The sequence below is a fragment of the Myiozetetes cayanensis genome, unplaced genomic scaffold (genome assembly GCF_022539395.1).
Source record: "Myiozetetes cayanensis isolate MyiCay16 unplaced genomic scaffold, myiCay2020 scf9, whole genome shotgun sequence".
Lineage (NCBI taxonomy): Eukaryota > Metazoa > Chordata > Aves > Passeriformes > Tyrannidae > Myiozetetes > Myiozetetes cayanensis.
This window is the reverse complement of record NW_026088185.1, coordinates 1,487,489-1,498,786: the sequence shown is the minus strand read 5'-3', so window position 1 is coordinate 1,498,786 and position 11,298 is coordinate 1,487,489. Positions and strand designations below refer to the sequence as shown.

The 11,298-nt window shown below is 51.3% G+C and overlaps 1 protein-coding gene across 3 annotated transcripts; it reads right to left on the bottom strand.

The window, feature by feature from the left end:
* Positions 1-233: 233 nt before the first annotated feature.
* On the bottom strand, positions 234-10,085 carry ACKR3 (atypical chemokine receptor 3). Of its 3 annotated transcripts, XM_050340534.1 has the most exons (3): positions 9,941-10,085; positions 9,384-9,606; positions 234-2,205 (listed from the first exon to the last, which is right to left on the bottom strand). In XM_050340534.1, exon 3 carries the CDS (start codon positions 2,176-2,178, stop codon positions 1,084-1,086), a length of 1,095 nt encoding a protein of 364 aa, XP_050196491.1. In that variant the 5' UTR covers positions 2,179-2,205; positions 9,384-9,606; positions 9,941-10,085; the 3' UTR covers positions 234-1,083. The 3 variants fall into 3 exon arrangements, with proteins under 3 accessions (XP_050196491.1, XP_050196492.1, XP_050196490.1); XM_050340535.1 differs by lacking the exons at positions 9,384-9,606; positions 9,941-10,085 and adding an exon at positions 8,941-9,061; XM_050340533.1 differs by lacking the exons at positions 9,384-9,606; positions 9,941-10,085 and adding an exon at positions 6,174-6,217.
* Positions 10,086-11,298: the final 1,213 nt, after the last annotated feature.

The window sequence follows — 11,298 nt, the reverse complement described above, 5'->3', positions numbered from 1 at the left end:
ATCTGCCCCTCCCACCCCTTTCCCTGCTCACCACACACCAGTGCAGTCTCACACTCCTCCATCAGTGGTTTCTGGGAACTGCCAACAAACACCAGGAAAAAAACCAACTGACTCATCTGCTCCTGCACCAAAGGACAGAGGGTGGCCTTGGGACTTTTTCTTTTTTGCCTTTTTTTTTTTTCCTGAGGAGGAGGAGCATGGCAAGTTCAAAGCACTGGCAGGCATAGATTTTTTTTTTCTTTTTGCAGATCTTTATTTTACAAAAATAACTTACAAATAGAGACAACTCTCAGCAGTAACATCATTCATTCTGTGCAGAAGGACACAGCTTGGTGAAGCAGGGGCACAGGAGTTAATGACTCCGACAATACTGTTAATTTTAACATGATGGCAGCTATATTACACTACATACATTTCATGCTCCAGACATGTGGGTATGACACCACATAAAGCTATGGTCGATGAAGTGTGTCAGCCAGGGAGGATGCACCTAAGAGACCATTTCCACTCTAGTTATCAGCATCCTCTCGAAACCAAATGGCAATCTAACACTCAGACTACAGCACTCTGGATACACTCATCAGCAATATACTTCAAATACATGATAAAAATATATTTAACTTTCAAATACAATTGTATAAGGTACACCAAGAGCCAGAAAATAAAGTCTCGAGCTTTTAAATACAACACACTATATATAAAAACATACACAAGGAGACAAGAGGGAATCTACAGGTGGAAGGAAAAGCTTATCCTGGAAATGTGTGTTATTTGTGGTACACAATGGCTTTGTCTGCTAGGAAGTCATTTCCATTTGCATAGTGTTGTTGAGAAGTCCAGACTGGGCTAGGAGGAGAAAAGGTTTTTAACTGTGGTACCACTTCCACTTTGCAGCTGATTCTACTCTTAAATTACACTTTGCTCTCTCTTTTGTAGGCTGGAATTCACGCCCCGTTCATAACAAGCACGTTGAAAGGGAGGAGGGGGTAAAAAACAAACAAACAAACAAACAACAAAACCACAACACACAAGGAAACACCGGGTCAGAGAGTCGGGGGGGGTGGTTTCTTCGTGGGGTTGCAGTCATTTGGCATTTTGCTCCAGAGCAGAGTACTCTGCTTCCGACACCCTGGAAGCCTCGATGAGTTTAGTGAGGCCTGTTTTGGCAGAGTACTTGAAAATAAAGGCTTTCATGAGCTCGTATCGGTAGTTGCGGTTGATGAAGCTGTACAGGATGGGGTTGACGCAGCAATGGACCAGGGAGAAACACTGAGTGATGTGGAGAGTGGCGTACAGGAAGTTCTCCATGTGGCAGCTGAAGGGGATGAAGTGAAGGCTGTAGAAGATGTCAAGCAGGACGGCCACGTGGTAGGGCAGCCAGCAGACGAGGAACACCACCACGTAGGAGAAGATGATCTTCCCGTTGCTCTTCCGCTCCTGGTCGCTGGAGGCGGAGATGGTCTTGGCGAGGAGGAAATAGAAGACAGCGATGATGGGGAAGGGGATAAGGAAGCCCAGCACGACGGAGATGAGCTCCATGCCGATCAGCCACTCCTTGAAGCTCTCCTCCGGGTAGACGGGACGGCAGTAGGTCTCGTTGCTGGAAGAGACCGTCTTGAGGTAATAGGTGTCTGGGAGAGAGGCGGAGAAGGCCAGGAGCCACACCAGGATGCAGATGCAGCGACGGATTACCTTCTTCTTGCGATTGCTGGAGTTGGTGAAATAGGCCACGGACAGGTAGCGGTCCACGCTCATGCAAGCCAGGAAGAAGATGCTGCTGTACAAGTTGATGGAAAATATAAGGTGAGTTATCTTGCACGTGATCTCCCCCATGTGCCACTGGTTGTGCTGGACGAGGGAGACGACCCACACGGGCAGGGTGATGACGACGCACAGGTCGGCGATGGCCAAGTTGAAGATGTACAGGTGGGTTTCATAGCCAGTCATCTTGGCTTGGAGGTTGACCCACACCACGACCGAGTTGGCCACCAGCCCTATGACGAAGATGAAGATGTAGAAGAAGGACAAGGTGTAGAGCAGGGCGCTCTTGTTGAGCGTGCCGGGGCATGTCGTGGCGTCCACCGTGATGCAGTCGCCGTTGCTGCACGTCCAGTTGATCTCCGTCAGGTTGGCTGTTTCCAGGAAGTCGAGGATGGACGTCAAATCCAGCGCGCTCATGTTCGCTCGGTTCGGAGTTCGAGTGACCTACGGGCCAAACAGGATGGAAAGAAATTACACGAGTTAACAGGTACTTCTGCTGCCGTTTTGTACCGCAAAGCACGCGCAGGACACACCATTTCAGTCACATCCTACTCTTGTCCACTAAAAGAAGAGCTCCGTGGAGCAAAACAACCCAGACACTTTGCAAAACTCAGCCGGGTCCACCACAGAGAAACAGTGCCTTTTTTTTTTTTTTTTTTTTTGGTGTCTTTCTTTTTTTTTCCCCTTTTCTTGCAGCTCACGTTCTGACATCACCAGGTTGGCCATCATCCCCGGGTGTGAAATCCGCAAAGTACACCGTGGCCAAATAAATGTCAGGCGACTAAATCTGTCTTTCCCAGCATAAATGATGATACTATCGCTTTCAGCAGGGGAATCTTTAAGCCACTTTATCTGCACTCCCTCAAGCGTAGTAGAATTGATCTGGCTGATACACGGTACCGTAAAACATTTACCACAGGCTCTGGGCAGCATCTTGTCAAGCCCTGCTCCAGCTGCACTAAGAAGAAATGGGAAACTAAGGGCTTTGTATCTCTATCCAATTTTAAATTTAAATTCTGCTCCATCCTCCCCCCTTCTCTTGAGTTCTGTTTTACAAAGTGTCCCCTGCATTTAATGATTATTACACAGCTTTGAGAAAAGAAAAAAAAAAAAATCAGAGCTTGACTGCTGAGTAGGTCTGCTGGGCTTAAGTTTTCTTTTTAGAAGAGTGCTCTGGTTTAAAAACACTCCCCCATCACAGTTGGCTCCACAACTGCCTCTTCCCCACCCTTTTGCTTTTCTGCATCTCCTTTCCTTGCCTGTTTTGCGCTTTCTTCTACCTGCAGTGGAAAGCAAGGGGTCCCTTTTTAACTTCCTCACCAGCAGAAGGAAGGGACCCCAGCAGGCCCTCATGGCTTAGGCAAAAATCTAAAGCAGGGCTCCTAATTGCTGCTGTGCTTTTTGGGGCAGCTTAAAAATGCTGCCCCTGCTACTGGGACCCTCCCACCTCACAGGGCCCACAGTTACCACCCCCAGCAACAGCCAGCTGCCTTGGCTTGTGACCACCATGCTCCAGTCAAGCAAGCTTTGGAGCGCCCTGTCTGCAGGCCCTGGCTTGGGACACACCAAAGTGAAGATGGAGAGATGGGTTTAACAAGGGATGGATCCCACCTTGATCCCTCGTGGCTTCACTTGAGGTGGAGTACCCACAGTCTCCACCACGGACTCTTCCAGCATCCTGAACAATGGTCACCTTGCTCTTCCCTATGCCCACAGCCCCAGCAAGGTGAGGTACCCACTGGTGCTGCCCCAGCATGACCGAGTGGCCAGAGAGCAACAGGGACCTCCAAACATCCTTGATCCCACTACAGCACCTCCTGGTGGGGCCTACGGGAGCATAGAGGGGAGGGCGAGCAGGGAAGAGCTCGGACAGGCTCCCTCTTCTTGTCCCCTCTCCCAGAAAAAGGCATTTGGTTGACACAGCACCTCTCGCTCCTGCATCTGCATAATTGGCTCTTCCCAAAGGTCCCGCCCTCCTGGCCTGCCAGGGATACAGGCTAGGAAGAGAAGGGAGATAAGGGAGGAGATTACAGGGAGGACTCAAGGCACTATTGTCCCAACAGTGGCACTAACAATGAGGGGGGCCGTGCACACAGTCAGGGGAGATCAAATCTCTCCACAAACAGGCCCAAATCGGCCCCACGAGGAGATCTATCCCAAGGTTTTCACCCTGCTGGCCTGATGAAAGGCAGAGCTGAGATTCAAACCAAATTAAGCACGGACTTTGCAAAACGCTGGCTAAACAGGGAGCTGCGACAGTGGCAGCTTTCTGTCCTGGGACAGACCATCCTCCAGGGCTGATCCTCCACCCCAAGAGACACAGGCCCCCCTCAAGCTGCCTGTACCATCCAGTTGCTGCAGGCAGCTGGGATGTGCTCTGCCCAGGCACAGCTCCCCTGGATACTTGCTTCATCCAAGGACTCCCAGTGGGAAAGAGAGATGGGTCTCCTGCCAGACCTCACCCGCTACCACTGTGTCCCCAGCACAAATCCTTTCCAAGCCTCTCATACACAGGGAGAAGCAGCACCATCTCCAAGTCCCTGTATCTCAAAACCCTGCAGCAACCAAAGGAAACTCCTTAAACCCCAGAAAACTCCAAGTCCCGTGGCACAGATCACCAGTTCCTGCTGGTATTTGGGAGCAGCAAAGCAAGCAGAGCAGGAGAAACACCCAGCTGCCCCCATAACACCCCACAGAAGCAGCACAGATGGGCCTGAATTTATTCTGGGAAGGCACATGGTCCAACAAGGGCAGCAGGCTCATTCCACATCTCAGAACCACAGCTCAAACCAACCTCCAGGACAGGGCCGTGACCTGCCACTGCCAAGCCTCCAGCACACCCCTCACGGAGAAAAAACTCAGACTTGGCTGTGGGGTGTCAGATTCTGACAGAGAGGCACCAACAGGGCAGCAGAAAGCCCCTGCAGCCCGGGCTCACATCACGGCCACCAGCGAAGGAGAGGGGCACCACCAGCCCAGCTGCTCGCTCAGAGCCACACCGGGGATCTCCCCAAACGCAAACGATGCTCAGCCCAAACCCCAGCCTGTCTCCCGTCCAAGAGCGGGGCCGCTGCACGCACGTGCATCCATCTATCCGTGCATCCATCTGTCCGGGGCCGGCCGCCCTTCGCGTCCCCAGCGCGGCCATAAAAACCCGACACCGCCCGGCCTCCCAGGCTCCGAGCCCTGCTGGGGAGGACGGCTCTGCCCTGAGATTACAACCCTACCAGCAGCGCTGTAGTCTGGGATTAGCTGCTGTAACCCGAGCTCCGACTCCCACCCAGATTAGCCTGGAGGTGTAGGGGGGAACCCACTAGACAAACTCAATAAAGCCACTCTGTGCTCCTAAAAAAAAATACCTTCAGCGCTCTCTACAGACAGCACAGTATCCGAAAAGCTGGTGAAGGCAGCTGGGGCTGCATTTTCTGTCCGCGGCGCTGCAAAGCTCTCGCAGGCCATCAGCCCCTCACCCGGCAGTGCTCTGTCCAGCCACTGGAGCTGGCAGGAGTTACGACATAAAGGAAAGGGGACACACATAAAATCCTGCTCCAGACACCCAGAGCTGTCCCTGGGGCTGCAGCCCGCAGGACTGCAACCCTCCTCATCCCACCTCCTGCCAGGACTTGCTGCAGGCTGGGAAAAAGAAACAGGCACAAGCATCCCTGCCCAGGAGGGCAGCCCAGCGTTGCGTGGCAGTGTCCAAGCCCTCAACTTCTCAGCACCCCATCTGCCACCCAGAGCATCCTACAGCCCGGTCCTGTCCGCACTCAGAGCTGCCTCCCAGCTGCCCAGGGGTGTGGGCAAACTTGGCTTTGCTCTTCCTGCGTGGAGAAGGAAATGAGCTATGCCAGGAACAGTCAGGATGGCCGGGCGGGTTGTCACCCACACACCTTCACCGTTCCCACGTCAAAGGACCAGCCTGGCTCTCCAGCATGGGCAGCACAGCCCCTTCCTTCTCCACGCTGTGTGGCCTCCACAAAAGGACACCCAATACCCTCCAGGGGCTACGCGAGACTGAGCCCAGCACATTTAAACTCTCCTGCAGTACCGAGTCGGAAAAACAAACACGAGCGGCGGGGGAAAGCAGCGTCCGACGGAGCTGTGGGTCACACCCGGAGGGAACCCGGAGGGAACCCAGAGGGAACCCAGAGGGGAGCGGAGCTCCTGCCGGTCCCCTGCCACGGAGAAACCAGGTGGGGAGCGAGGAGGCTCCCCCCACCCAGTGCGACCCAGGGTGGGGACGGGACACGACACAGCCGGGGAGGCTGCGGGAGCTCGGACCGGCGGAGCGCGGATGCGGCGGCCACGGGCCGGGCTGGGGAGCGGGACACGCGTGGGGCGAGACCCCCCCCCCCTTCCCTCCCGCAACCTCTCGCAGCCCGTGCGGGGCTCGGCAGGGCTGCCCCTCTTACCTCCCGTGCCGGGGGAAGCGCTGGCGGAGCGACTGAGCGCGAAGCCCGCGCCGCCCCTTTATGGCCGCGCCGAGGGGCCCGCCCCGGGGGCGGCTCCGCCCGGCACGGCACGGCACGGCACGGCCCCGGATCGGGGAACACCCGCGCCCGGCTCGGCTGGGCAAGGGCTCCCTACGGACCCGGCTCTGGCTCGGTACGGACCCGGCCCCGAGCGTGCGGGGGGCTCCGGAACCGGAGCGAGGGATGCAGACAGCAGGGGTGACACGGGACTGGAGATGGGGGAAAGGGAGAGCGAGGAAAAAAAAAAGAGACAGAAGCTAGGAAAAGAAAAGGAAAGAAAGAAAGAAAAGGAAGGTAAAGGAGAGGAAAGGAGAGGAAGAGGGAGGAAGGAGTGGAAAAATACTGAGGAAAAAGGGGAGGGGAAGGGGAAAAGAATATAGACGAGAGGAGGGCAAAAAAAGGGGAGAAGAGGGAGAAGGGGAGAAGAGGGAGAAGGGGAGCAAAAAAAAAAAAGAAGGGGAGAAAAAAAAAGAAGGGGATTAAAAAAAGAAGGAAAAAAAAAAAGAAGGGTAAGGAAAAAAAGAAGGGGAGAAAAAAAAAGAAGGGTGAGGAAAAAAAGAAGGGGAGAAAAAAAAGGAGAGAAAAAAAAGAAGGGAAGAAAAAAAAGAAGGAAAGAAAAAAAAGAAGGAAAGAAAAAAAAGAAGGAAAGAAAAAAAAGAAGGGGAGAAAAAAAGAGGAGAAAAAAAGAAGGAGAAAAAGAAGGGGAGAAAAAAAGAAGGGAGAAAGAAAGGGAGAAAAAAAGAAGGAGAAAAAAAGAAGGAGGAAAAAGAAGGGAGAAAAAAAAAAGAAGGGGAGAAAAAAAAGAAGGGGAGAAAAAAAAGAAGGGGAGAAAAAAAAAGAAGGGGAGAAAAAAAAAAGAAGGGGAGAAAAAAAAGAAGGGGAAAAAAAAAGAAGGGGAGAAAAAAAAGAAGGGGAGAAAAAAAAAGAAGGGAAGAAAAAAAAGAAGGGAAGAAAAAAGAAGGGGAGAAAAAAGAAGGGGAGAAAAAGAGGAGAGAAAAAAAAAAGGAGGGAGAAAGAAAAAGAAGGGGAGAAAAAAAGAAGGGGAGAAAGAAGGAGAAAAAAAGAAGGAGAAAAAGAAGGGGAGAAAAAGAAGGGGAGAAAAAATAAAGAAGGGGAGAAAAAACTAAAGAAGGGGAGAAAAAAAAGAAGGGGAGAAAAAAAAAGAAGGGGAGAAAAAATAAAGAAGGGGAGAAAAAACTAAAGAAGGGGAGAGAAAAAAAAAAGGGGAGAAAAAAAAAGAAGGGGAGAAAATAAAGAAGGGGAGAAAAATAAAGAAGGGGAGAAAAAAAAAGGGGAGAAAAAAAAAAAGAAGGGGAGAAAAAAAAAGAAGGGGAGCGGAGGGGAAGGAAAAAATGCCAGAATTAAAAAGGGTGAAGGGGGAAGATGAATTAAGAGAGAAAGGGAGAAAAGAAGGAGGAAAAGAAAATAGAGGAAAGGGTGAGAGGAAAAAAAAGGTGAAAAAGCTGAGAAAAAGTGAAGGATAGAGTGGAGAGAAAATATATGAGAGGAAAAAAAAAAGGAAAAGAAAAAAGAAAAGCAGGTCTCTGGTTTGATTTGTTTTCCCCTTGCCACTGTAAATGCTGAGCAGACCAGGCAAGGGGAGGCAGCAGATCCTCACCTCTGCTCCCTCCCCAAGGGCAAGAAAAACTAATGCCAAGGAAAAGTGACAAGATGCCAGAGAGTCACTGACTAAAACTGAAAATCCCTTCCTTCACAACTGCTGCTGAGCACAGGGCAGGCAGGGGGGTAATATGGCCCGTGGGGAGGAAGGGTTTGGTCTGTCTGTCTGTCCGTCCTTCATTCCAGGGAAGATGCTGGGATTAGAGGATTATCGACCTGCTGATCCCTGGATCTGCACGTACCATCAGGCTGCTCTGAAAACACCAGGTGACCTGGAGCAGGATCACCCTGCCCAAACCAACATGTACAGTTCCCAGAGCCTAAATCACCTTGGCACTGCTGAGCCACTGCTCAGCTGGGGGATACAGCTTAGCTAACACATTTCAGCCACTGGTTTTTGGAAGATAGGGGTCTAAATTTTAGCCCTTGCAACCTGAGGGCTTCAGCACCCCCAGAATACATGCATTTTGTTTCCCCAAAAATGCTTAATCTTATTTCCTCAGGCAGCAAACAGGACAAGGGGAATGGCTTCAAACTGAAAGACAGTAGGTTTAAAATAGATATTAGAAAATAATCCTTCCCTGTGAGGGTGGGGAGGCCCTGGCACAGGTTGCCCAGAGAAGCTGTGGCTGCCCTTGGATCTCTGGAAGTGTCCAAGGCCAGGTTGGACAGGGCTTGGAGCAACCTGGGCCAGTGGAAGGTGTCCCTGCCCATGGCAGGGGTTGGAACTAGATGATCTTTGAGGTCCCTTCCAACCCAAACCATTCTATGATTATATGATTAAACCTACTGACAAATGCATGCTTAAAAAGAGAACGTGTTTTCCCACAAAAATGTCCAGCACAAGCTTTCAGTCTTAAACCGAGTCAGGAATGCAGCAAAACAAGACATTTTACTCTGTGGTGGAAGAGACCCATGTAAAAAAAGTGAGGGTGCAGGTTAAAAGGACTCACAGCTGCAAGCAGAGCAGTCTTAATTCTGGGGAAAAAAAAAAAGACATTGATATTTTAAACATACTCTGTTTCTCAGCTCACAATTCCTTAATTCTGCCCCCATCAAGGAACGGAACCAAATACGTCACACTTACACACTTGCAGAAGTGACAGCACAATCAGCTTCAGCTTTTCTGCCAGGAAAGAGAAGATCAGGGTGTAGATGTTGCACTCCTGCAGCTCCAAGCATGCCTGGAAGCTTTGCCTGGTGCTCCTCCCAGCTCAGTCCCACACATCCACAGAGACCTCCGGCAGCTCCCAGCTGACCCCGCACTGGGGTGTCCCGGGGAGAACGTGGCACAGGGACATGCTGAGGAAAGACCTGACCTGGTGGGCCTTTGGTGGTGCCTCTGTCCCCACCAAGATCTGGACTGCCACAGGCTCCAAGTGCCACCCTGCAGGCACAGCCACAGAAGCCACCAGGACCATCCCATCCTCCGGCGCACGCACTGCCGCGGGTTTGGGTGCCAGGGAAGGAGAAGAACAGAGGGACAAGTCTCCCACCTTTTCACCATGGAGGGAGTGTGATGTAACGTACCTCATCTCCCTTCCTGACCCCCACTCTCCCCTAGATGAGGTCCTCCAAACTTCACAGCTGTCAGCGAGCAAAGCGTTTCTCACAGCATCTGCTCGAATTCCGAGTGCTCGCCCAAGTCCGTGGATTTGGTGGGATTGAAGCACGATGAGTTCACACAACGACAGGATTAGGTTTAAAAATAAGCATGCACTGAAGCACTTGGCTAAATCAGGCTCTGAAAATCCTAGGGAAAAAAAAAAAAAAAAAATTAAAGGCACTCCAGCAGAACTCCAGCCACTCAGCCAAAAAAGCAAGTGGAGTGGTTTTTCCTTAGCTGGTGTGCCAGAAAATAACACCAAGAAGTCCAGTGTCTTCCACAGCTCTCCAAAAATACCAGCACCTGCAACCACAAAGCTGCTGGGTGTCCAGGAGTCACTGGCAACCTTCCTTCACCTGCATTTTGCCAGGAGCAGAGCCCTCACTGTCCTCTCTGGGTTTCTCTGTATCTGTATGATACAAAACCACAACAGAGCAAGCAGAGCTGGGCACCCCAGGATAAGATCAGCAGAGGGTCTTACCGTGATTAATTGGGATCTGCTGCCAACCCAAGCAGGTGTCCCCAAAGATGTGATCTCAGATAGTCCTGTAGCCAACAACTCTTGTAGGTGCAGCTGTCCAGGTGATCCATCGCTCACTGGAATAGGAGAGCTGGGGGTGTTCAGCCTAGAGAAGAGAAGGTGCCAGGGAGACCTTAGAGTCCTTTCCAGTGCTTAAAGGACCTGGAGTGCTAGGACAAGGGGGAATAGCTTCAAACTGCCAGAGGGCAGGGTTAGATGGGATATTGGAAAGGAATTTTTTCCTGTGAGGGTGGGCAGGCCCTGGCACAGGTTGCCCAGAGGAGCTGTGGCTGCCCCTGGATCCCTGGAAGTGTCCAAGGCCAGGCTGGATGGGGCTTGGAGCAACCTGGGCTGGTGGAAGGTGTCCCTGCCCATGGCAGGGCATGGAACAAGATGGTCTGTAAGGTTCCTTCCAACCCCACCCTTTTTATGATTCAGGAAATGGGGAAAGCAAAGCTCTGCAGCTTCCACCTGCTACACAGGAGTCTGTGGCAACAGGACAGGGAGGGACTGATGACCTTCACAGGGCAGCAGTGAACCTAATTATGTTCACAAACCTCATTAGGTTTGTCCTGGAGTCCTTCCACGGCAAGCTTCAGCTTTCCCCAGACTATGGGGGGCCCTGTATAAGGTGAAAGCTCCACTGTGGTCAGCACTGCAGATAAACACACCTAAGAACGAGCTCTGACCCTCAGAGATAGGTAGGTACATCAGGACAGGAGGCCCTGACTGCTGGGCAAAACACAGCACTGAAAGCCAGATCATTATTTAATGCTTTGTTTTGCATTCATGTTTTGTTTAGCAGCCTGAACTACAGCAATATATTATTTTATTCTCCAAAAGCATAAATATTTACTAATGGGATGGGGGGAGAGGAAAAAAAAAAATCAGTAATTTCTCACAATCTCCACAGCTTCTCCCTACAGACTTTGGGTATGCAGGCTGAAAGCATCCTCATTTTCTCTTAAGGCTTCCCTTTCCAGCTGGGAGGCAGATGGAAGTTGACACCCAGCCCTGCCTACTCAAGTCAACAGAGAATTAAAAAAAAAAAAAAAAAAAGCAAGCTGGCAGCTTCAAGTGCTAGAAAGACGTGGTTTTGGGGGGGGCGGGAGTGAGAAAGCCAGTAAAGAAAAGTGTGATATGTGTTGGGTGGGGGAGCTTTTTGACTGCACGGTAAATATCCAAACGGGACAAAGGGAAGGGTTTTCCCATCGCATGGGAAGGGGTTTGCGTGCAGCAGGAGCTCCAGCCAGGAGCGCAAACACCCACAGCGCCTGACAGAGCCGGGGAGAGCCCTGGAGGAAATCAGGCCGTGATCC